The sequence below is a fragment of the Macaca nemestrina genome, chromosome 17 (assembly GCF_043159975.1).
Source record: "Macaca nemestrina isolate mMacNem1 chromosome 17, mMacNem.hap1, whole genome shotgun sequence".
NCBI classification, from domain to species: Eukaryota; Metazoa; Chordata; class Mammalia; order Primates; family Cercopithecidae; genus Macaca; species Macaca nemestrina.
The window spans coordinates 38,797,737-38,823,918 of record NC_092141.1 but is presented as its reverse complement, the minus strand read 5'-3'; the positions used below and the strand labels follow the sequence as shown (position 1 = coordinate 38,823,918).

Sequence of the window (26,182 nt, the reverse complement as noted above, 5' to 3'; positions counted from 1 at the left end):
TAAAACAGCCCTAGGAAACTAATGCAGCCTGTTAGCCCACAGATGGTGGAGAGACGGGATGCGCAATGGAGCTCCAGGCTTAGTGCACTAGGGGACCCTCGGGTGGGTGTAGGTATGCGAGATAATTTGGGTGGTGCAGGGTGAATAATTTTAATTGACACAAAAATGTGTGTATCTTACTGGGTAAATCAGAGGTCCTGACCTGTTAGGAACCAGGCTACACAGCAGGAGGTGAGCAGCCAGCCAGCGAGCAAAGCTTCGTCTGTAGAAGCAGCCACTTCCCATGCCTCACATTACCCCATGAGCTCTGCCTCCTGTCAGAGGAGCGGTGCCGTTAGATTCTCATCGGAACGTGAACCCTGCTGTGAACTGCGCATGCCAGGGATCTAGACTGCGTGCTCCTTATGAGAACCTAATGCCTGATGATCTGTGACTGTGTCCCACCACCTCCAGATGGGACCATGGAGTTACAGGAAAACAAGCTCAGGGCTCCCTTTGATTCTCTATTATGGTGAGTTGTGTAATTATTTCATTATATATTACAGTGAAATAATAATGGAAATAAAGCACACAAGAAATGTAATGGACTTGAATCATCTCCGCATCATCCTTTCGCCTTCTTCCGGGTCCCTGGAAGAGTTGTCTTCAAGAAAACTGGCCTCAGGTAGCAAAAAGGCTGGGAACCACTGATGTAAATGCTTCAGGGAATAGTTAAGCAACTTAAGGTTTACATGGTACAAAAAATACAGGTGTAAATGCTAATAAAAATGGGTGCAAATGAGCACACTCTCTTGCTGTGGTCCGAGGAACGTTCAGCATTCTGTCAGAGAGACTTGCAGCTTGGAGCTGCAGCTGCCCTTCCACATCCTGTCCACTGTAAAGCCCTGCAACACACACCCACACACACGCACACACACACACACACACACACATGCACACACATACACATGCATAAACCTGGACACCCACACACACGCACGCTGTGCTTCACGCCCTCACTAGGGTGGCCTGGGAAGAAATGTGTTTTTGTTTTTTGTTATTTTTGAGATGGAGTTTAGCTCTTGTTGCCCAGGCTGGAGTGCAATGGCGCAAATTCGACAACCTCCGCCTCCTGGGTTCAAGCAATTCTCCTGCCTCAGCCTCCTGAGTAGCTGGGATTACAGGCATGCACCACCATGCCCGGCTAATTTTGTAGTTTTAGTAGAGATTGGGTTTCTCCCTGTTGGACAGTCTTGTCTCGAACTCCTGATCACAAGTGATCTGCCCACCTTGGCCTTCTAAAGTGCTGGGATTACAGGCGTGAGCCACTGTGCCCAGCCAGGAATGCATGCTTTTAGGAGAAACGAAGACAATTCACGCCCCTCGTTCTCCTGGTGTTTGCACAAGTGCCTTCTCCACAGACCATGCTTTAGTCTCTTTCTTAGTTCTCCTTCTTACTGAAAGAGAGAAGCAGAGCCCCAGCATGTACCCAGCTGCTTAGGGCCCCAGCCAAGTGCGCAAGCTTCCTGGGGGGCCTAGTGAGTTGAAGGCACTCAAATTCTCCCCAAAAGAGGCATCAGTTTTTGGTGGATCCTTGAGTCCAGGAAGGCAATAGACAAGACATCAGGGTTCACCAGAAGACACAACAAAATTGCAGTGAGGAAGGGCTGCAGTCAAAGGTTTTATGCTCCACGAGAAGGGGTACTCAGGGCTCTAAGCAGCAGGCAGAAGATTTATTGCATGTGTGGTTAGGTGATGGTGGCCTACAGTTTTCACTGGGAACTGGCATCAAGAGTAACTCGACCTCCTCCTCATGCACGTTTCTCTCTGTCTCTTTGCATTTTATGTCTCTCTCCCCATCTCTCTCGCTCCTTATCCTCTAGCCTCCTCTGTCTCTCTCGCCATCTCTCTTCCTCTGTCTCACTCCCTTCTCCCCATCTTTCTTTCTCTCTCCTTCTTTTCCACTTCTCTCTCCCTCCTCATCTCACTGCATGCCACTGTTCATGCTTCTTGGGATCCATGTGGATGGGCGGACACGGGACTCCTAGGCTAATTATCATGGCACAAGCCCAGGGTTGCAGGACCTCGGTCCCCCACCTCCCAGCACCCTCAAAATGAGAGGTGTGGGGTGTGCCCGTGCTCTCCTGGGTGGGCGTCCCACACTCCAGGAAGCAGAAACTGCAGGACAAAGCTGGCACAAGTGACATGCCCATGTGGCTGCCCGCTTCCAGCTTGGGATCTGCTGAAGCCAGAGGACACCTGCCCAGGACACACCGTGCACCAGGGTGGGGGTAGGGGTGGGTTTTGGCATGGGAATGGGGATGGGAGCAGCCACTGCACACCAGTCCCTGGCTGACTTCCTGTCCCGCACCTTGTCATGCAAGGCCTCCCATCCCACCCCTACCCCTGCCTCTCACCACCTCCACCCCTAGGCTGTCCAGATCCAGGCTCCAGAAGTCTCCGAGGATCCAAGAACTAAGGGCAACCAATGGGCTCCTCAGGCCCAAGTCCATGAGTCAGTCACCCCGCTGCAGGCTGACAAACCTTGGCTGTCACTGATCCTCCACCCCAAACCAGCCACATCCCCATGCCCCCACCAGCATTACCACCTCCTCCTAACCACAGCCCTGAGAGCTCTACTTCCTGGTAAACTTCCTCCTTCCCACCCTGGTCCAGGCAAGTCCAAAGGCCAGCGCCCTCCACCCACCCTTCCGGGGGGCCCCTCTACTGTCTGCTTGCCCAGATGTCTTAACCCGGCTTTCCCAAGCTACAACAGGTGACAGGGATGAGCCCCCGGCCTCTGCCGGGAAGATTTGCCAAAATGTTTCCATTTAGAAGCGGGGCAGTGATGGGGCCTAAGGATGACCCCAGGGTTGTCACTCAAGCAGCAAGAAGGACAAGAAGCCCAGTTTGCCGGGGCGCGGTGGCTCAAGCCTGTAATCCCAGCACGTTGGGAGGCCGAGGTGGGCAGATCACGAGGTCAAGAGATGGAGACCGTCCTGGCTAACACGGTGAAACCCCGTCTCTACTAAAAAATACAAAAAACTAGCCGGGTGAGGTGGCAGGCACCTGTAGTCCCAGCTACTCAGGGGGCTGAGGCAGGAGAATGGGGTAAACCCGGGAGGCGGAGTTTGCAGTGAGCTGAGATCAGGACACTGCATTCCAGCCTGGGTGACAGAGCAAGACTCCATCTCAAAAAAAAAAAAAAAAAAAAAAAGAAGCCCAGTTTGCTACCCTGACCCTTGGAGGACTTGGCCAGGGCTTCACAAGGCCCTGCAGGGGCAGCAGGGCAGCAAATCCACCCTTCTCTGGAGGAAGCAGCCACCATCCCCAGGAAGCAGCTGATGGAGGCGCACTGACAGAGCCCTCGTGTGCTGCCATGCAGGGCCTGCAGGTCTGTACTCAGATGTAGCCCTGGGGAGTCGCAAGATAGACCGAGACCCTCACAGGTCTGGCTCTGTGTCCCCACCCAAACCTCATCTGGAATTGTAATCCTCTTGTTGCAAGGGAGGAACCTGGGGGGAGGGGATAGGATTTGGGGACAGTTTCCCCCGTGCTGCTTCCCTGATAGTGAGAGAGTTCTCAGGAGAGCTGATGGTTTTAAAGTGTGGCACTTCCTCGTTCTCCACTCACTCCCTCCTGCCGCCTTGTGAAGAAGGTGCCCGTTTCCCCTTCTCCTTCCCCCAAGATTGAAGTTTCCTGAACTATGAGTCAATTAATCCTGTTTCCTTTATAAATTACCCAATCTCAGGTATTTCTTTATGGCAGTGTGAAAACAAACCAGTACAGACCTTTCCTGAGGTAACTTCTCCTTAGGCACTGGCTGCCCCCGTGCTCCTCCTCTGCTCCCTGGTCTTTCTTTTCCCAAGTGATCCACATGGCCAGCCCCAGCCCCATCCTACTGTAGCCCGTGTGGCCGCTGGAGAGGCCGCGCTCCTTTCCTCACCCCGAGGGGGCCTGATATGCTCTTTGGATCCTGGAGGAAACTGACCCCCTATTCTCACACTGGTACAACTTCTTCCAAGACCTCAAAGCTGGACAATGTGAACTGGTCTTTTTTCTTGTCTCCTCTTGCTAGGGCTGTCATTGGGACAGTCCTAGATGGGGAATGGGGGTGGGGGGGAACAATGGATGAATGGACAGTCGTCCAGGGAGTATATCCCTGTCTGTCCTGAACTGGGCCCTTCCTCCAATGAGAAGCTTTCCTGAGTGAGTTTATACAGTCATTGCTTGGTATCCATGGAGGATTAGTTCTAGGGTCCCCAGGGAGGCCAAAATCCATGGATGCTCAAGTCTCTGACATAACATGGCCTAGTATTTACATATAAGCTATGCACATCCTCCCGTAGACATTAGACCATTACTAGATTATTTATGATATGTAACACAATGCAGATGCTACATAAATGGTTGGGATACTGTATTCTTTAGGGAATGATGACAAGAACAAAGTCTGCACATGTTCAGTAGAGACATAACCATCCAGTTTATTTTCTGAATAGTTTCCATCTGCTGTTGCTGAATCCACAGATGCAGAGCTCCCGGATACAAGGGCCAAGTGTGCTTTGAGAGCAGGGTGGGTGAGGCTGCTAATGAGTACAGGGGAGCAGGTGTCAATCATTGGGGGCCCTGCATTGGGGCATCTGGACGCCCTGTCTCAGGACTTGAGACTCTGTTTAGATGGCACAGGCAGACTCAGCCCAGGTCAAAGCCCACCTCTTGAAGGTTCATTTTATCCCAAGCTCTTTCTGGAGCCTGGAATTTGATATCCCCTAGGCCCTGGGTGGTTTTAGATAACATGTCTGAAAGAATGAGCCCCTACTGTGTGCCCAGCACTTTCCCCACAGGATCCTCTAGCTAAAATATCCAAGGGTCAGGGAGAGAAATACCCAGTTAAAATATCAGAAATGAAAAAAGAGATACCATTAGAGACACTAAAAAAGACCATTAGGTAATAGTATTAGCATTTGTGTTCTGAGATTCAACAGCAGCAGTCACTTTCCTCCACCCCTATGTGTATCCCAGACCACCCTGGGCGGGGACAGCTGAGGTCGCGGCGGTGTGATGTTGGTCCTGGGCGCGGGGGTGACAGTGGTGAGGAAGTGGGTGCACACATGAGTAGGGAAGCCAGGCCTGGCCAGAGAAGCAACACATGGGTGCACAGACCTATTTACCCATATACATGTGTGCAGACACGTGTGCAAACACATTGCAGGCAGGCATGTGGCCGCCTCAGGCAGCGGAGGACCCTGACTCTGGGCCCTGCTGACCCGGGCAAGGCCCCACTGTGATGCGTGCCATGACCTCAGAATGTCACTGGTGCTTAGCACCAATCCGCTCTCCGGCCTGCCTCTGTGTTCTACGGCAGTTACCCACGCACAGTGGTATCAGCTACACACGCACAGTGGTATCTGTGAACAGTTTTGTGGACTCAGAGGTTTTCTACCTGAGAGGCATAACGCAGGCCAGCTGATTCATCAGAATCAGGTGAGTGTGACCTGCTCTCTTCCCTCCAGGCTGACTTGGGGACAGTGGCTATGCTGTGGGTGGTGTTGGCCTCTGGGCAGCTACCGAGGAGGGTCATTCCTAAGCACTCACTGGGAGCCCGTTCTACACTGCCCGTGTAGACGATTTTCTCTTTTGTCCTCATGGGGGTTTTATGGAGTCGGTGCTATTCTCTAGTGTACCCATTCAACAGGGGAGACGTCTGGGGTCAGAGAGGCGGTAACCGGCTTGGGAATTTAGACAGGACGCTGGGTTTTGCTCTCAGCCCTGCCGTGCGCTGTGCTGGAATTCAGGCCTGAACCCTGTGACCTCCCTGCCCTAGATCCCAAATCTGCCCAGGTTTCCGATCCCGATGGGGCAGAGCGTGGTCCTGGCAGAGACGCTGGGATGGATCCACTGTGGGTGGGAAGGAGGGGAGGGTCCTCTGAACACATCTGGGGCCTAAGCTGGGTCCTGATGTTCGCTGTGGGACCCACTGGACCCACATGGTCCCTTGTCTGGGAGTGGCATGGGGAGACTTCTGCCCTTGGGCAGTTGTGGAAAATGAAGGGGCCCTGGAGGGCTGGCTGGAGGGAGACTATCTTCCCTTCTGTTCAAAGGGGTCCGGGCTCTGGGGATTGTCCCCGAGTATTTCTTGTTCTGTCTGGTCCTCTCGAGGCCTCGCTCGCCTTTTGCCCCGAGTGTTCCCAGGAGGGACAGTCCATCTAGATGTTCTCCAGGACCAAGGACCCACTGTTCTTCCTCAGTGGCCCAGGAAAATGAAGCCCCCTCCTGTAGGGACAGCTCAGAATGGTGGAGTCCACAGTCCCTCCCCGAGAGCCGTGATTTCCACGAGCACAGAGGCTGCTTTAGAGACAGTAGATCATTTTCATCCCCAAAACCAAACACACTCCTGCTCAGACGGCATTATTCCTAAAGCAGCCTCACTGGTTAGACTGAAGGGCCACGGTAGCCCAAGTGATGAGCGGGGTAGAACGGAGCAGTCAGGAGAGATCTTGTTCTCCACAGGAAACTGGGCATCTCTGTGGTCCTGAGCATCCCAGGAGGCCGATCGTACAGAGACCTCTGGTGCCTGATCCCAGTTCACATCCACATCCCTGGAATAGCCCACGATGGGCCCTTTACCCTTGGCAGGTGGACACCATTCAACCTGCCAGGGCAGGTGTGTGAGCATTTCATGGCTTTTGGGGACAACGGGATTCTCTGTCCAGGTCCCACTCTTCTCGAGTCCTTGGGAAGATGCCATCCCCTGCTTGGAGCTTCAGACTCCAGAGACCCATGGAGGTGTGGTCCATGGGGTCTGGCCCCTTTTTACCTGGGGGCGGTGGTGGAATGAAGGTTATACAACTAGCCAGCATCTGGGAGCCCGGCGGGAGCAATTCAGGTTTTCTCTGAAGCTCTCGGGTACAATGTAACCTTTAGATGATTTTGTCTCACAGGATGGACATGGTAGAGGACGTGGACAGTTTGTGGGCACAGGAGCGAGAGGACATCATTATGAACTATGAGAAGGTACAGGTCGGTCTGCTTCTTGGAGGGAGGCCTGTTCCAGTGCACCCTGGTCAAAGGGTCCTGGGCTCACTAGGAGCACAGGGTGGGGACGGGTGGCCACTACCCCCAGGCCCTTACACCCTTTACCTTGGACCCCTCACCAAGGCTTCCTCTGGGTTACAGGGACACCGAGCTGGGCTGCCAGAGGACATGGGGCCTGAGCCTGTTGAAATCTACAACAACATTGATCACTTTGGAATTCTGCAGTGAGTCCTCTGTGCTCCCCTCACCCCTAAAGCACCTGTCTCAGCTCAGGGACGGGTCTGCTTTTAGGAAGGCCTTTCTGAGGTAGGACATGTCCTGCCAGGTCACGTCAACCTCCTTTCCAGGGTCAGAATTCCTCCCTGGCTCCCCTGCAGGTCCAGCCCGAGGTTGCTGTTAGGCCAGAGGTGCGGGGCCCATCTAGGGAGCAGGTGGGAATGGAGACTGGGCTAGGTCAGGCCCCTGGACTCTCAGCAGTTCTGTCCACAAGTTAGCACAAGAGGAGGGGGCAGCCTGAGTGTCTGGCCATGTCTACCTGGAGACAACCCAGTGAGATCCAAGTGTTGTGGCCACAGGGTGAGGGGACGCCTGGCCGAACCTCGGGGCTGTTGTCCAGCAGGTCTCTGAGGGCCCACCTGCCCCTGTCCTCCCCCAATTTCCCTAGAGCTACAGCCCTCATCGTCCCCATGGGGAAGGGGGAAAGGCATGAGGACAGTGGGGGCAGTGGCCCTAGGGAATGGGGGAGAAGATGGGCAGTGCCCATTCTGGGCATCTCATGGTGAGGCCAGGGAGGCAGCAGGGCTTGTGGCTAAAGACCCTGGATCTGGTGCTGGTAAGGGATCTGCGGCCAGGTAAAAGGAGCCCAGCCAGGAGCCCATCTGTCAGGGATCGTAGGATGGAGAGACAGGATCCAGGGGAAGTAGAGTGGGAGTGAGCTTATGAGTTGTGCCACTTCTGAAACGCAGGGTGTGTGGTTCACATGCAGGGAGAGGCAGGTGGACACTGGGAGGTCAGACCCTGCAAGGGTCTTGGGGCTGTCAAGTGGGATGGGACCCTTGTGGTCCCAGGGTGCACTGGGCAGGTCTCAGGGCAGGCTCCCTAGACCGTAGTGGGGTGATGTGGTCACTCCCTGAGGGACTCCTGTGAGGGCCCGGTCACCCACCCTTGGCGGCCCCCATCTAGTCTCAGGGCTGACCTTCCTCAGATCCAGCAGAAAGCACCCCCTCCAGTCCAGGACGGGCAGCCTTATTGTGCAGCCTGACCACCCCCCACACCAGGGGCCCCAGTAACCCCACCCAGGCTGGCCCCACACTCCTTCTTCTCCCAGGTCTTGCCCCTACTGGGAGTCAGCCCCACAGGAAGGCCCTTGTCCTCCCTTCCCTGTGTCTTCTCCTGGACTGAGCCCTGAGCTAGATAGGGACAGAGCCTGTCCTTTCTGGGGGTTGGTTCCCAGTCTCGGGGAGCTCCAGGCCCTGTGCAGGTCCTCAGTTCTGCCTGGGTTGTCTTACAGTGATACAGAGCTGCCTCCTGCCACTGCTCGGGAGGCGAAGGTAAGAGCCTGATGCATGGGGGGGGGCTGAACCAGGGATGTGGGGACTGGGCGGGTGGTCAGTGAGGCAGAGGAGGCAGCTGGCCTGGGCGGTGGTGGGTAAGGGCAACACGATGTCCCTGGGAGGGGCAGCACTCCCTGCTGGACCTGACCCCAGGTTGCTGTAAGTTTGGCAGCTTGATAAGATTCCAAAGTGAGGACCACATTTGTGGCTTGGGGGTGGCTGCCCGCCTGTGTCAGGACCCCACCTAGAGGCTGGGACCTGACCTAAGACTGGTGTGTCTGTGGCCTGAGGATGGCACCTACCAGGGTCCCAAAGCCAGCCCACTGGTGATCATTTGCTCAAAGGTTCTCAACCCTTAGGGTCTGCCCTTCCTTGGCTCCCTCCAGCTGGGTCCACCTGGGCTCCAGAGCCCAAGATCCAGCATCCACGGGTGGCTCTGGGAAGCCTGGCAGCTCCCCTAACTCCAACATTCCTCATTTGACAGCAAATGCGGCGGGAGATAACACGAAAGAGCAAGTGGATGGAAATGCTGGGACAATGGGAGACATACAAGAACAGTAAAAAGGTAATGTGTGGAGGGAGAGGCCCCGGGAACCACTCTCTGCAGAGACAGGGGACAGGCACCCTTGGCTGTGACCTGGCACCGTCAGCCTCTCAGAGGGCGGGTGGCACACTGTCCTCACCGAGAGGACTGCAGGCCTGGTCGGTGGTTTGCCTGCCTATTTGTGCAAGGGTCACCTTGCTGGGAGGGAATCTGAATCTAGGGCTGGGACCACCTGGAGCTCAAGGCTAGGGATGCCCTGGTGACCCGAAGGAAGGAAAAGGTTCAGATCAGAGTCCTGACTCTGAGTGTCCATCCACTCTTTCAATCCTGGGAAGGGAGACTGTGTCCCAGCTTAATGTCACCTCTAACGAGGAATCATGGGGCCCAAACCAACCATTTCCAGAATCCTTGAGCTCTGGTCCTCACTGGGGTCGCCCCGTGGCCTGTGACACCAGATTGTTTTCTGCCCACAGCTGAGAGATCGAGTATATAAGGGCATTCCCATGAACATCCGAGGCCAAGTGTGGTCAGTTCTGCTGAACATACAGGAAGTCAAGTCGAAAAACCCCAGAACATACAAGGTACGCTCAGCCAGAGCACGACAAACAGGACAGGCCGTGTCAGGAGCCCAGGTCTCCAGCTGGAGGGAGCATCAAGCCCAGGCTGGGGGGTGGGTGGGATGGTCAGATGCACATCCTGGGCACGGACGGTGACATAGTCGCCACAGACAAACTCGGCTCTGGTGACCCTCCCCGGCTTCAGTAACAAGCCAAAAAGCAGCTTTGTGCAGAAGGAAACCTTCCTGCTTTCCTTCCTTCCCGGAGTGCTGACTGTGGGCTGACTGCCATTTGGGGTTGGGAGTCTTCCATCTGTTCTGAGGCTGCTTCCTCCTCTTGGCCCTGCCCTACAGGTCATGAAGGAGAAGGGCAAGAGGTCATCTGAACACATCCACCAGATCGATGTGGACATGAGCAGGACATTAAGGACTCACATCTTCTTCAGGGATCGATACGGAACCAAGTAAGCCTATGGGAGCCACAGGGTCTCATCAGAGATGGAGTGAACGAAGGGGATGGGGGCTTCCCCAGAGAAGAGGCCAGGGTCACCTAGGAGGGATGACAGAGCTGCCAAGACCTCCCCTGACCCAGGGAGCAGCCGGCACCATGAACTGAGCACCTGGTTCCAAGCCCTGGGCCAGACTGGAACATGTGGGGCCAGAACCCAGGAGGATCCTGAGGAGACAGAAGGCAGCAAACAAAATCATGCACAATGGTGAAAGGTGCTCTCCCTGACCCACGGGGACCCATGGTAGGACTCACAGGAGGGTGGCAAGATGGAGGGCCCATGAGCCTCTCCAGGCAACACTGAGAGCAACAAATGCTGGGGTAATTGGGGTCCTGGAAACTGTCATCCTGGTCTGCTGGGAACATGACATGGCACAGCCACTTTAGCAGCCAGTTGGGCAGTGACTCACAAAGCTCAATGGACTTGAACCACGTATCCCCAATGTATCACAAATATTGAACCCACTGATTTGAAAACTGATGTCCACATGAAACCTGCATGCCACGTCCACTGCTTGATTCATCGTCACTCACACAAGGAGCCTTCAGGGACAGTCTTCAACATGGGAATGGGGAGAGCAAGGATGGTCCTCCCTTCAAACGGAAGACACAGTGAGAAAAGGGAATGAGCCAGTGTTGCCCGCATGAACGTGGGTGGATCCTAGATGCATTTTGCTGAGGGAAAGAAGCCAGACCCAATAAGCTACCACGTAGGATTCCCATTCCTGGGCCATTCTGGAAAAGGCCAAACCATAGGGATTGAGAAGCAGTCTGGGTGGTCAGGGGCTGACGGATCAGGGACAGGCCGGGTGCATAGGGGCCACCCTGGAGACTTGGAAGGTGAAGGAGTCGCTTCAGGAGGGGCTGGAGCGGTCGCCAGGAGACTCTGCCCATTGGTTTACAACCGTGGAGGAACTGTACACCCAAAGGCTGAACTGGCGTGTGTGCAAACTGAAAATAAAAAAAATCATTCAGAGTGAAAAGGATCAGGCAAGTCAGTGTACAACTGGGCTATCTGCATGTCACAGATGTGGATTTTACTGAAACATTTCCTCAAAGTCAAAGGCCCTGAAGAGCTCACTGCTTATCTGGTGAATCATCTGAACCTGAAATGGGCTTTGTTGTTAGGCTTTGTAGACAAAGTGAAACTAACGGCATCTGCACAAAACAAACAAAAGCCTCATTTCTCTGTTTCCTAGGCAGCGGGAACTATTCTACATCCTCTTGGCATATTCGGAGTATAACCCGGTGAGTATTCCCCGCAGTGACGTTCCCGGGCAGTATTTCCCTGTTCACAGGAGTGGGTGTCTGGTGGGGATGTCGCTGCTTCTTTTAAAGTTAGTATTTGTGAGCCACCAGGATATAGGAGGTAGGACTCCAGCTCACTGCTGGCATAAACCTCCGAGCAAGGGAGTGGTCTCAAGGGGTCAAGCTGAGACACAAAGGAGTCAGGCCTGGACTCCTGGTGTCACCTGGGTCTGACCACCACTTCTCAGAACCAGAAATGATGCCCTCCTCCTGGGGCTGCCCCAAATCCCAGGAGCTTGGCAGGGTCGTATGCGAGATGGTGCCATCAGGAGACAGTTTGGACAAGGTGCTGAAGTGCCTGATGGACTTGGCTCTTGTCATGAAATAAATTTGCATCCTGAGGAAGCCTCTTCTTCAGAGGAAGCCTCTCCAGTCACCTCTGCCCTCTTCAATGACATGAGTCCTCCCAGGTGACCTTAGTCCTCCCAGGTGATGTCCTTTCACGGTGACTCTGGCTCTTGCAGGAGGTGGGCTACTGCAGGGACCTGAGCCACATCGCGGCCTTGTTCCTCCTTTATCTGCCTGAGGAGGATGCATTCTGGGCACTGGTGCAGCTGCTGGCCAGGGAGAGGCACTCCCTGCAGGGTAGGTGAACAGGTGCCCAAGGGACCTCATGCAGTCAGACCCAGGGACGACCACCCTGGCCAGATGATCTCAGCTTTCAGCCAAGGCACCTTCCTTGGCCAGCTCCTTGGGAGTCTTTAGGATGTCTCTGCTGAGGGTCCCACAGGAGTCCGCGGCTGACCCCAAAGCCCAGTCAGACGCCTTTCATCCCCGTCAACGGAGGGCATCTCATCCTCCCCGTGGCCACCCTCTGTGTCCTGATGCCACGCCCTCTGGATCTGATTGTGTAGCTGACTCTCTAATCCCTGAGAGTCCTGCTGCCCTTGGTGCCCATGAATGGGCCGACCAAGCCCAGGTGGCAGCATCTCCCCAACCCGTGTCCCCTGGCCCGACCTCACTTCCAGGAGACGACCAAGAGCCCAGCACCCACCCTGCTCTGGTTGCCATGTGGTGGCCTCAAGTCATGCTTGCCCTTTTTGCACCCTGGTCCAGGAGGCGTCCAGGGGAACCTCCAGCCAGGCTCCAGGGGATGTTCCTGCCCCACGTCCCCAGGGCAAAGGCTGCATGGTGGGTCACCAGATGGGAGGGTGAAAGGCTTTCAGGTTTCGGGTCCTCTCCAGCAGCCCAGCTCTTCCTGCTGATGGCTCCATATCTTGGGGGAAGGCTCTGATTTCTTGATGGGCTGGGGGCTTCTCAGGATTCCACAGCCCAAATGGCGGGACAGTCCAGGGCCTCCAAGACCATCAGGAGCATGTGGTACCCATGTCACAACACAAGACCAGGTGGCATCTGGTGAGTTTATGGCGTCTGGTGAGCAAGCTTGGGCTCTTCCCCAGAGACTCTGCCTCCCGTGGCTCTGGAGGAACGGGGACTGGAGCCCCTGGTGGGGCTGGTGACTGGATGAGTCCAGCCAGGGCCTGACCTGGAACGTCGGGTTCTCCATGGGCTGGGAGTTGGATTCCTTTCCTGCCCTGGAGGAGACAGAGGCACAGGGATGGGGGCCCAGCTCCCGCAGAGCAGGGCAAAGGGCAGTGTGTCCACCGGGAGTGTGGGAAGGGGCCGGTGTTGTGGGGAGCCCTGGACACCGCCCAGTGTTCTGCACTAGGGGAAGGGTCTTCAGAGGCCCTGGAAGAGGGAGGTTTTTAGGGCAGCCCAGGGGGCCCTGAGCACCTCTGTTCCTCCCATCAGGACAAGGAAGGTCTTTGCGCGCAGGATTCCTCCTTAGGCTGGCTTCTCCAGATGTTGAATGACGGGGTAAGAAGGCACAGGGAGACCGTGGCTCAGGGACCCTCCTTGCCCTGCAGTGCCCTGCTTCCCTAGCCCGGGGATCTGGCTCACCCACAGCCCACAGGAGGCTCCGCCCACAGGGGGGCCCTCACAGGACACCCAAACCAAACCCTCTGCCCAAGAGGGGTCACCCCAGGGCAATGATTGGGGCACAGGACCAGCCTTACAGGCAGACTGGGCCAAGACCTGACTTGGGAGGGATCAGGGAAGCCTCAAGCCCTGGGCAAGCCCCTCTCTCCAGGAGCCACACTCCCAGTCCAATGAGTGCCCCCCATGAGGAGCTGCAAGACCTTGTCTGACCCAGCGTCCTGGAGGGCTCAGGAAACCCTCATGGGGAAGGTCACTGACTCTGGGGACTGAAGCCCCAGTGGGCTCAGTTCGAGCCACCAGCCCCAGCCTGGAAGGGCTACAGTCTCCCACACCTGCTATCCCCACAGATCTCTCTTGGGCTCATCCTGCGCCTGTGGGACGTGTATTTGCTGGAAGGAGAACAGGTGTTGATGCCAATGACAAGCATTGCCTTTAAAGTTAAGAGGAGTAAGTCTACATGTGCCCAGTGGGGCCTGGGGAGCCCTGGGGTCAGACGCTGACTTACCCGAGGGCAGCTTCCTCACACTGTCCTCATGATCCTCTGTTCTGGCCCAGAGGGAGGTCTGGCCAGGTGGGCTGGGCAGGGCACAGTGACACTGAGCCGATCCCCCACATGACCCAGATAAATGTTGTGAGCACTTCCCCACCCACTTCCCCCGGCCACAGTCTCCTGTGCACATCCAAACCCCTGGGGTGGCCACAAAAGATTCCCACATCGCCTAGTGGGAGCCTGAAGTGGCTAGTGGGTATCAGCTGTGCCCCCTCCCAGGGAACTCTCCTGACCTGATGTCCACCCTGTCCCTAGAGCGCCTCATGAAGACATCCAGGTCTGGCCTGTGGGCACGGTTTCGGAACCAGTTCTTTCACTCCTGGGAGTTGGATGATGACTCTGTGCTCAAGCATCTTAGAGCCTCTACAAAGAAACTAACAAGGAAGCAAGGGGACCTGCCACCCCCAGGTGGGCTCCAGTGCCATGTCCCCGCCCATGTCACCCTCTGGGGCAGTCAATAGTATGGGAATGCCCGAGACCCGCAACCCTACTACCTGGGCCTTCCTCTTCACCTTTTCTTCCTCCTCTTCCTCCTGGACTCTAAGAAAGTACAGGAGGCCCACCGGTCCTCACGGCAGGCGCTCAGTGCGTGTGTACTGGATGTGATGGGCACGCAGGAGGGCGATGTGGGAATGACCCTCCAACAAGCCCCCTCCCACATTCCGCAGTGTCTCTGTCTCCCCATCACAAGGCTGTCAAGGGCACTAAAGGAGCCAGACCCATTTGTGGGAAACCCCACCCCTCCCTGCAAGCACCCACAGCCTCAGAGAGCAGCAGAGGCACCTCACTGCTGCACGCTCCTCCAGGGTTGGCAGCACCACAAGCCTTGAGCCAGGGAGACAAGGGAATCGGGTGTCCCTGACCCCAGAGCATTCAGGGAGAGGGCACAGGTAGCACCCCAGGCGAAAGCCAGAGCCAAGAATTCAGCCAGATGTGGGAACGGTCAGTCCTGGCATGGACTGGGCATCCCAGGAAGGCAGAGGGTGACCCACGTCCAGGTCCAATCACCCACTGTGGAGATGGGTCCCCATGTGAGGTGACAAGGGTCTGGGTGACATCCAAGTCCCCTCCCACCTGAGTTCTCACTGGAGGCTGTACCCCTGGCTTAACAGCCCTGGGACGAGGGTGTGTCATAGGAATCCCCCAGCCAGTCCGAACCCTGGGGGCAGTCCTAGGAGCTTCCTGTCATGCCCTGATAGCTTCCCCATGCCAGGCAGCACACCCCCCTCCCTCTGGGATCAACACACTACAGGCGTGTCCTCAGTGTCAGACCACGGGGCCACACAGAGATCCTGAGGACTCCAGAGACCCAGGCAGGTGGGGCCTGGCCGGGAAAGGCCTACATGGGCTCAGTGGAGACACTGACCACGTCTGTTTTCCTTTTAGCCAAACCGGAGCAAGGGTCCTCAACACCCAGGCCTGTGCCGGCTTCAAGTGGCAGAACGACCCTCTGCAAGGGGGACAGGCAGACACCTCCAGGCCCACCAGCCCGGTTCCAGCGGCCCATTTGGTTAGTTTCCCCACCATGGGCACCTCGTTCTTCCACATCTTGTCCTGGTGTGGCTGTCCGGGAAGATAACTACCCTGTGGGCACTCAGGATGTGCCCAGCCCGGTCCCGGCTCAGGGAAGACCTCAGGGTTCCTGGAGATTCCTGGAGTGGAACTCGATGCCCCGGCTCCCGACGGACCTGGATGTAGGGGGCCCTTGGTTCCCCCATTATGATTTCGAACAGAGCTGCTGGGTCCGTGTCCCTTCTGAATGTGTCCTGGAAAGCCCCGGGACTGCGGGACAGGGCCAGCTCGAGAAGCCCGCAGGGACCCTGACACCAGGCCCTGCCCAGGCCCATCAGGACTGAGGGAGGCCAGGAGGTATCCCACTACAACAGGGCACCCCGTCTGCGGACAAGAGACTTGCACCCAATTTCTACAATGGCACCGTATCCCAGGAAGACCAGCTGGCCACCTGCTGGCAGGCAGAACACCCTGCGGAGGGGGTGACATTGGCTTTCACTGCACTGAGCCACAATGTGGACATGGACTTCCAGCCCTGCCCTGCACCCGGCACTGATTCCAACCAGGACAGCTCCTTAACAGCTAGGGACGAGCAGCAGTGCGCTCCCACCTCAGAGCCTTGCCTCTGCCACCTCTACTTGGAAAATTCTTATTTCCCTCCAGGCTTCTAGAAGCATCTGGGGCAGGGCTCATGGCTGGATAACTTCCTGAGGCTTAACAACCCAAGCAAACTTCACGTCCTCGTTTTATTTTTTGTTAAACTTATGAAAATTGATTAAGAAAGTGTGCAGCTCGAAAGACCTTCACAGATGGAACACACCAGCCCCCAGATCACAAAGCCAACCATGTCCAGCCCCTCCCAGCACCCCCAGCCGTGTGACCAGCTTTCTGAATTCCCACAACACCGTGTGCCTGCCTTTGTATTTTCAACTCATAGACTGTTAACCCCTTCATGTTTTAAAATAAATGTTTTCTGTTGAAATTATTTTAGATATAAAAGATTGAAAAGGCACTACAGTGGCCTCCTACACCTTCCATCCAGCTGCCCCTCTAATGACGTTTTGCAGTTCCATGGCACATAACAAATTTAGACTGGGTGTGGTGGCTCACACCTGTAATTTCAGCAATTTGAGAGGTGGAGCCAGGACGTTCAGGTTCACTTTAGTCTAGAAGTCTGGGACCAGCCTGGGAAACAGGTGGACCCTGTCTCTAGAGAAAAGTCAAAGAAATTAGCCAGGCATGGTGGCGTGTGCCTATTGTCCCACTTAGGAGGCTGAGGCAGGATTGCTGGAGCCCATGAGTTCCAGAACGCAGTGAGCTATGACTGCACCACTGCACTCCAGCCTGGGTGACCGAGTGAGACTTCCCCTCTTAAAAAAATTAGCAATTTAAGGTGGGTACAATCCTATTAACTAAATAATAATGTGAACTATTATCTAAGGTTATTAAGCCTAGAATTATCCATTTTTGCCTAACTTCTCATACCTGTCCCAAGATCCCACTTCGGACTCACCCTCTGCCTTCAGCTCATGTCTCCTCAGCTTCCTCCAGATGGTCCAGCAAACACACACCTGGGCTGAATGGTAGAGCTGATTGCTCGTACACAAGGGGAGACCTGTGGGCAGGGGTTTTCAAACTTATACAGCAAATGAGTTTTCCATGGTGTTCTGGAGAGCAGCCTTTGAGAAACACTTTGACAGTGAATCCAGGCCCCAGTATCCATCAGCTGCTCTAGTGAATTTTGTGGAAGCTCAGTGAACACCTGCTCTGCAGGGTGCATGTGAAAGGGGAGAGGATGAGTAAGCTGCAGATAAAGAACACAGGACACAGGGGGTCTGTCAAAGCTCTATCCCCTGCTTTCAGCACTGATGAAGCAAATCCAACTCTTAGGGATTGGTGGCCACATGCTGGGCCAGCTCCAGGCTCTGAGGATGTGATAGAGAGTGATGCAGAGCCAGACCTTGCCCTCGGGGAGCTCTCCAGCGTACATCTCCCTCTACCCTCCCAGCGCCCTGCAAAGCAGGTGTCAATGTCACTGTTAATGCACAGAGGAGGAACCTGACTGTTAGACAGGTTCATGGGTTTTCCAGGGTCGCACGGCTTCTGGGAGACGGATGTGACCCTGAGGACACGGCACAGGCCAGTGTAATGCCAGGTCGGAATGAGCTGTGATCTGTGCCATGTAGAGGCCTAGGCCAAGGTGGGAGTGACTGATGGGAGTCGCTGAAAACACTCTTGGGTCCTCACCTGCTGGCTCCCAGGAGTCCGGAACTGCCAGGAGAGTGGTGGCAGGTCCCCCATCCTCAGCTGGGTGGGCCCGGATAGAATAACAAGGCGAGGGCACATTTCCCCGGCCATTGCCTCCAGGCACGGCTGTGACCTGGTCATTCCAATTTTGTGGAAATATTTCCACACACACAGAATTGCACGTAGCAGTGGACGTGGTGAGACGTGTTTGGACATTGAATAGGCAGTATTCTGGAGGCAGAGCCTCCAGGACTCGCTGATGGGTTAGCTGCAGGGCTTGAGTGGGGAAGGAGAATCGAGGATGATGTGTTCAAATCGGTTCATTCACTTCCTCTGTGCCACGCCTGTGCTGGGCACTGGGAGAGACAGATGAGCACAGCAGCCCCGGCCGGGGGAAGGTGTGGGAGGAAGCCCAGAGTGTCTACTGGGAGCTGAGAGCTTGTGTCCACCTCAGCGCCATCCAGGTTCTCTGTATGGACATGTATAAGCTGAGCTGCCTGGAGGAGGAGCAGCTGCTGTTGGTGGTGACCAGCAAGTTCCGGAATGGAGACTGCTCTGGCAATGGAGAAATGGGTGGCCTGAGGTCTGGATGGTCTAGAGGGTTTTAGGGCCCAGAAAGACCCAGGAAAGGGTCTGGGGGATGCAGGACGTCCTATGGGGGGCGTTTGAAACTCAGTGCTCAGGTCACTCCAGGTCACTCAGGTCTTTTGCCGGCCTCTGTCATAATTATTGCCACATGAGAGTGCCACCTTTCCTATGACATATTTTATGTGTTTCTGTGAATGGCCTACTTGTTCGTATTTACAAATTCATGTTTAAAGGAAACTTCTATCACTCTCACAAGTGGAAAGCCAGCAAAATATAAATTCAGTGAAAACAAAATGAAGTCAATGAATTTTAGCTAGATACTATTCCCTGACCAAGGCCTGCTGGAGGTGGTACAACCAGGGTTTGAATTGAGATGTGCCAAGCTTCTGAGTTTCTTCTCTTTCCCCCACACCAGAGCTCCTGAGTACCGAATTACTGACATCAGGGGCCAGACAGTTCTTTGTGATGGGGCTGTCCTGCGCCTGGCAGGATGTTTAGCAGCTTCTCTGGCCTCCACCCACTGGAAGCCAGGGGAATGCAGAAAGGGGCTCCTCCTTCTCCCATTTAATCCTCAGGACAATATATGACATAAATGTTATATCTTTTATTTTATAAATGAACAAAATGAGACTCAGAAAGGTTTTTTTTTTTTTTTTTTTTTTTTTTTTTGAGACGGAGTCTCGCTTTGTCGCCCAGGCTGGAGTGCAGTGGCCAGATCTCAGCTCACTGCAAGCTCCGCCTCCCGGGTTTACGCCATTCCCCTGCCTCAGCCTCCTGAGTAGCTGGGACTACAGGCGCCCGCCACCTCGCCCGGCTAGTTTTTTGTATTTTTAGTAGAGACGGGGTTAGTTTTTTGTATTTTTAGTAGAGACGGGGTTTCACCATATTAGCCAGGATGGTCTCGATCTCCTGACCTCGTGATCCACCCGTCTCGGCCTCCCAAAGTGCTGGGATTACAGGCTTGAGCCACTGCGCCCGGCCTCAGAAAGGTTTAAGTGAGTTACCTAAGAACACACAGACAGCAAGAGGTAGAACTAGAAACTGAACACAGGAGTCCACGTGGAACAACAACAAAGTTCAGGTTCTAGCTTCCTTTGAGTCTCTCATTCCAACAATTCCCATTGTCTAGATATGAGCTGAAGTATAGGAAACCTGGGGCTGAACTCTCCTCCCATCAGGCCTAGGAGCCCAGACCAGAGCCCCAGCCCATGGTCTCCCAGTCATCAGGCCACTGGAGTGAGCTGGCATCCACACTAGCCTGGTTTCCCAAAGCTACAGGGATGCCAGTCTCACTGCGGATGAACAAAATGAAGGGCATTTGCTTCTCCTGCAGGCTGTCGGGATTGAACACAGATTCCTTTTCTTGCTCTCTTCTCCCGCAGCACAAAACAGAGTGGTGCACCCCCTCCCGGTGTCCCAAGGCTTTGTTGCGAGTTCTCTTTAATTTCTCCCAGTCTCACAGCGCACCCTACCCTCATCTCCCTGGCAACCTTTCTGCTCTATCCTCTCAACACCTGGATCACAAGAACTCTTGGGAAGCCCTTTAACAAGCTGCATTCCAAATTGTTATTCCCCCATGTCCTCAGCCGGTGCCCAGACCCTACTTGCTCTCCAGGGGTGACTTAATTTCCTGCCCAATATGGTTCCATCATCTGTAAATTGGGGATAATTAAAGTCTTGATCCTGATATTTGATTCTCAAAGCAGAAGTAGCAAGCTCAGCCAAGTCACTTCAACAAGAGGAGACGTTCCTTCTGAACCGAAAGGGCACTGGTCACAAGGGCCACTCCTGTTTCCCTCAGGCCTCTCCAGCACACCCTTGGCTCAGCCAAAGAAGAGACTCAGGCTGTGCTTCTGTGCTGTCAGGATAACATAGGTACCTAGTCCTCGACCCTGCGACTTTAACAGTTTCCTCCTGTGGCTCAGTTCTACAGCTTCAGTGACACAAGGTGGCTTTTGCTCAAAATAGCCTTTGACAGGTTAAGTTAGTCCTCTGCCACTCTAAGTCTGCATAGAACAGTTCTAAGTAAGAGATGTTTATTCCTCTGATCCCGAGGAAGGGAAGAAAAGGCAATGACATTAACCCTGTGTTGAACTTCAGCCTCTGGAAAACCCTGGTGTTGGCTGCTGCCAATGCAACCTGGGATAGCGTCACAAACATCAAGCGATGCCAGGAGGCCCTGCTTCATTCAGGGAGCAGCGAGTCGGGATAGGCTGCATATCCCTTCTTATTCACTAGAGACACTTCCTCTTTATCTATTTCTGGGTGAGAACCAGCACCATTTCCCTGGTGACGGGGGCCCCAGCTAGGAACCATACAGGGTAGGGGGCTACCCTTCCCTAGACACCCAGCAGGGAAAATGCCATTTTGCAGATGCAGGAGTGGTTAGAGTTTGAAATGTTCATGCTGGACTACAACACCACGTGGGTCCTCAAATGATTATGAATTTCTGCGCTCAGGCACATAAGGCCCCAGCAGAAGCAACCTGAGGGTGGACCTGAAACGGCATGGCTATGTGTGTCTGCTGGGGAATCATAGAGAAGGTTTCTGTTCAACATGGACCTCAGGGCCAAGTGAGCCTGGCTCCAATCCCAGCACCGCCACTCACCAGCCTTGACTGTCAGCAAATCACTTTGTTCTCCGAGTTCCAGCTCCCTTGTTTCTCTAATGGGAATTGGATATCTCACTATAATCTTGCTTCTGTGCAACTGGCACACATGAATTGCTTGCTAAGTGTGAAAATCCCTTTTCTCCTTCTGTTTCCCTGCTGATCAACAGATGTGGCCGAAAGCTGACTTTAGCCAAAAGTTAAATTTTTGCAAAAATTTAATATAAATTTATATTAAATATAGAAATAGGAACAAAAGGGCTAAATCTGCCTATGTTACAGGATCTTGGCTGATGTTAAGAGCTCAAAGACCTGGGTCAATTACATAGTCTCTTTCTCTGCCAAGCCCATTAAACAGTCCCTAAAATAAAGGCTATGGGTCTTGGGTTCTTCCAGAACTTTGAGAAATAAAGAGGGGGCCTCTGTGCTGGGTTGTGTGAATTGCACCTCTCACCTGACAGCAGCTTGTGGTGTCCCTGGAGTCTAAAAGCTACATGATGCTCCCTGGGAAGTGACTGCTTTCTGACTGGTAAGCTTGGATCTGTGCCATGGACACTCACTGGTGGCCCAGAAATCCGTACTTATTTCAGGCTGGTCCAACTTCAAAAACTAATGTGTCTGCTCTACCACTGTTCTCCTCTTCACTGAGCTTCCCTTTCTCAGTTTCATGCTGAAACCCCAAAAATCACAAATATTACCTTTCTACAAAATACACCATGATGTAACCCCAAAGTCTTCCGGCCTCACCAGCCTATAGGAAGGAATGAAATTACGTCTGAAATACAGCATGAGCTGCCACTCCCCGAATGTAATATGACTGTAGTATTCCACAACTATAACACCGCCATTCTTTCAGATAAAAATCATAGTTGTTCCATGGCGGGCAAATCTATGCAAGCCTACCCCCAAAGTACAATGAATCTGAGCGGCGGAAGAAAGCGGCTGACAAATCCTATCTCTTAGAAAGTGGCTGGGCGCGGTGAGTCATGCCTGTAATCCCAGCACTTTGGGAGGCTGAGGTGGGCAGATCACCTGAGTTTGGGAGTTCGAGACCAGCCTGACCAACATGGAGAAATCCCGTCTCTACTAAAAATACAAAAAAGTAGCATATGTCTGTGGTCCCAGCTACTCGGGAGGCTAAGGCACGAGAATCGCTTGAACCCGGGAAGCGGAGGTTGCAGCGAGCCGAGATCGCACCATTGCACTCCAGCTTGAGCAACAAGAGGAAAAACTCTTTCTGAAAAAAACAAAACAAAGCAAAACAAAACAAAACAAACAAACAACAAAAACATAAAGTAATATTTAATAGGAACTTACAAACAGAAGCCATGTCAGTGTCTGGTGGTGGAGAGATGAGATCGTGGATCCCCGCACCATTACCCCGCAGACCCAGGGCTGATATACCACAGGGAAAGGGTATGTATGATTCAGAAGTGATGTGTAGGACAATTAAAGTATGACAACAGCAAAGCTGTTTTGACCTAAGGGCAGGATTTACAGTAAGTATGTGATCTTACACACGGAACACAGAATACAAACTGGAAATCTTAATGGCCTTCCCAGAGCAGAGGTTAATCTGAAGTCAACATGGCAGATTAGCATTCAACATGGAGTTGCTTTGGCCTCCACATAGCGACTTCAAGAAATTAAGAATCCCCAAAAGTAGCCACTCTCTTTAGGAGTACAGTGGAGGGCAGCAGCAGTGATGGTCGTGGTGGTGCTGGTAGAAGAAAGAGGTTAGACTGACTTGTCAAAGTGATGCAACTAATGAGAATTTGCAATATCTTAATCAGCTACTGCAACAAAAGTCAATTGTCCCAAAGCTCAGTGACTTGAAATAACAATCATTCTCATGAATCTGTCAGTCAGCTAAGGGATCAGAAGGGGGACAGCTGATTTGTCGGTCAGCTAGGGGGTCAGAAATCCAAGTCTTACTGGTTTAACTGGTTATTCTTTACTGGTTATCCCTCCCTGTGTGAAATCCAAAACTGGTGTATGTGAACAGCAAGCAGCTTTTCTCCAAGTGGTGATTCCGGGACCAGGCTCCTTCCATCTCATAGTCTTCACTAGCTTCAGTGCGTGGCTTCCAAGACAGCTTGCTTATGTGGTTCATGCCAGCAATAGGAAGGAGAGAGTGGAAGGCTGTGCATGGGGAGCAGGGGAGTTTGGGGGCTTACCCTGGAAGTGGGGTGCGTCACTTCTGCTTATATTCCATTAGCTAGAACTCAATTGCATGGCTGTAGCAAACCAATGGCAAAGAAAGCTAGGAAATGTAAGCTACTGTGTCCTCAGAAAGAAGAAATGAGTCTGCTAAAGAACCAGCCAGCCTCTGCCACTCATATGGAGGCTTGCCTCCCCAGCTGCGGCTAAAGTGAAAAAGACTGAGCAGCTGTTTACCAAACTTAGTGGTCAAGCATTCCATGGAGTCATCCTCGTAACAAGAATGTTCTTCTGAACATTCAGAGGCTGCGGAGCAGCACAGCTGGTATTTGGAGCAGCTTTTGCAAAAGGAGAAATAAAAACTTAGATACAAAAGATGGATCCACATTTCTGAGAACCTATAATACAAGAAGACTTAAGTATTTTTCAAGTTGGAAAGAGGAGGTAAAATGTTATTATAATCAAATACGGGATTTTCCTACATCTGAACAGCCAGGAGGCTTTTTACCCTAGGCAGTCTCTACTTGTTAACATTTCAGATAGTGTGATTGAATGAGGAATTCTAGATAGTTCTGTGAAGATTGGGAGAAGAAGAAAACAGGATGCCAGTCCTTGTTCCTAGACCAAGACGTGACCCTGTAAAATTTTATTTTTATTTTTATTTTATTTATTTATTTTTTGATATGGAGTCTCGCTCTGTCGCCCAGGCTGGAATGCAATGGCAGGATCTAGGCTCGCTGAAAGCGCCGCCTCCCAGGTTCACGCCATTCTCCTGCCTCAGCCTCCCGAGTAGCTAAGACTACAGGCACCCACTACCACGCCCGGTTAATTTGTTGTATTTTTTAGTAGAGACGGGGTTTCACTGTGTTAGCCACGATGGTCTCGATCTCCTGACCTTGTGATCCACCCGCCTCGGCTTCCCAAAGTGCTAGAATTACAGGCGTGAGCCACCGTGCCCAGCCGAGCCCTGTAATGTTAATATTTGCATCTAAAATCAGGTAAACGGCAGTGTGTAAGGAAAAGTAATAAACAGTGTCATGTGAAGGAGAGACGTTGGGATTTGAAATCAGAAAGAGTTGGGGAACTAAATTGTGTAAAACTGGGCAAACTACTGTCTCTTCATGTGTGAAATAAAGACAACCTCTGATAATGTTTTTGATCTTTAAAGGGGGTGGAGATAGGAGATGTCGGGGAGGGGGATAAACCTGGCACAGAGATGTGTCCACTATATGCCAGATCCTTTCTCCCCGTCCCATTTCTCTGTCATTCAATATGGCCACCATTCTTTAGTTGTCTTTATTATTAGGTGGAAGAAGCTGTTTCCCTTGGCTTAGAAAGCTTGTTTGAAAATACTTAATGCTAAACACAGGTCTATAGAATCCAGAAAAGTCAGCTTCCTGTTGGGACTTAAGCTTCCAAATACCTGTGTCATGAGCCAGGACGCACATGCTGGGAGGGAAGACGTAAATCTCAGCCCATCTCTGCCCATCTGTGTTGTCATCAGAGGAAACTTCCCCCAGCAACATGATGCTGGGGTTAAATAACTTGTCCTCGGTCACGCAGCTACTAAAGTTGGAGTCAGGATTGAGTCCAGGTGATCTGGTCCTGAGCTCAGATTCTTAGGCTGACTCGCTACACTCTCTAGGTCTGGTACAAGCTGAAGAGGTGTAGGTGGAAGGACGCATGCTTATTGTGGGGTCCAGCTGTCTCCTGCAGGCCCCTCCCAGCAACCCAGGCCCTGGTCTCATGCTCTAGTTTCAGAGCATAAGAAGCAGTGGAGCTGATATTTGGAAGAGCTGAGTACTCACAAGCCATTGCTGATAATGACCCTCTCATGTTGCAAAGGCTCTCACTGGGAGCAGGAGCCCTTTGGGTGGTGACTGTCCCCTGTAGATAATTGCTATGCTCTTTGTCACCTTGTGAGGAAATTATGTAAGACTGATTTTATTGTCCCTCCCCTGGCTAATCACTCTTTAGACAGAATTGGTCACATACGAAGCTTCCTGATCTCCATACGGAAATCATGAGCCCACACAGAGCTATGGAAGTGACAGTAATACTAGCTTCGGCCTTGGAGTCTCTTCATGGTTGAGTTTACAATATCCAGCTGAATAAAATAGGGACAGATTTTGAGTTTTCTTTATCTTGAAATATTTCCTTAATGAAATGATACGCTTTGCATGAGCTGTCTGTAGGTGCCCCGCTCTAGGGAATAGAAAGACACGCATCCCCTTTCACAGAAATCCACAAGAATAGTAGCTGCCAGTGTTGAGGGCTCTGTGCCAGGGGTGTGTATGTGTACATAGATTGTAATTTGGTCTGCCCAACATTGAAGTAGGAGTTATAATCCCCACTTTACAGAAAAGAGAAGTGAGGCTCAGAAATGGAAGTTAAGTTTCCCAAGGTCACACAGCTAGCAAGTAGTGGAGCCAGATGCAAACCAGACCTGTCACACTCCGGGGTCCTCACTCTCAGCCACTGTGCTATACTTGGATCAGGCTTCTTTTCACAAGCTCGAAATGGCTTTAGGAAACAGCCAGCAATAAGGGCTACATTATTGCTGTAGCCCTTATGAGTTGTTCCTCAACTCACTGAAATCCAAAGTAACAGTTTTGGGTGGATGGCACCTATTTTTAATTTTAATCACTCAGAAGCCTCTAGAGTGAGTTGCTTTGCTCAAAGCAGTTACTCTACGCTAACGAAATCGTGATTATGCGTGCCACACTCGATACAGCAGAATTCTCTGACCTCAAAACCTCATTTATCTGTACCCAGAGATGAGTCCAAATTATTTTCTCAGAATTTGGATGTAGCCTGACAGTCATGTGGACTAGTTTAGACCACTGTCTTTGGAGTTTGACTGTGGTTCTGCATTTAACTATTATTTCGGGCTACTAAAACTCTCCGTGGCTTAGTCTCCTCAACTGTAACATGGCAATAATAATGTCCATCTGTATGGAAGCCATGTGAGTGTCTTCCTAATTACAACGGCTCTCTGAATTCTCCTCATCCTCCCAAAACACACATTAGTGAGGACAATAAGTGCCCATGATTGAGCGCTGAGGACGAAAGATCAGTAAGACCCCATGC

The 26,182-nt window shown here is 52.8% G+C and overlaps 1 protein-coding gene across 1 annotated transcript; it reads left to right on the top strand.

The window, feature by feature from the left end:
• Positions 1-5,368: 5,368 nt before the first annotated feature.
• LOC139359538 (TBC1 domain family member 3B-like) lies at positions 5,369-16,422 on the top strand. Its single transcript, XM_071082657.1, has 16 exons — positions 5,369-5,466; positions 6,493-6,646; positions 6,924-6,996; positions 7,159-7,241; positions 8,528-8,567; positions 9,055-9,140; positions 9,593-9,695; positions 10,025-10,134; positions 11,378-11,426; positions 11,951-12,071; positions 12,748-12,842; positions 13,239-13,304; positions 13,775-13,874; positions 14,233-14,385; positions 15,364-15,726; positions 15,913-16,422. The coding sequence occupies exons 2-16, from the start codon at positions 6,597-6,599 to the stop codon at positions 16,158-16,160; spliced, it is 1,740 nt and encodes a 579-aa protein (XP_070938758.1). The 5' UTR covers positions 5,369-5,466; positions 6,493-6,596; the 3' UTR covers positions 16,161-16,422.
• Positions 16,423-26,182: the final 9,760 nt, after the last annotated feature.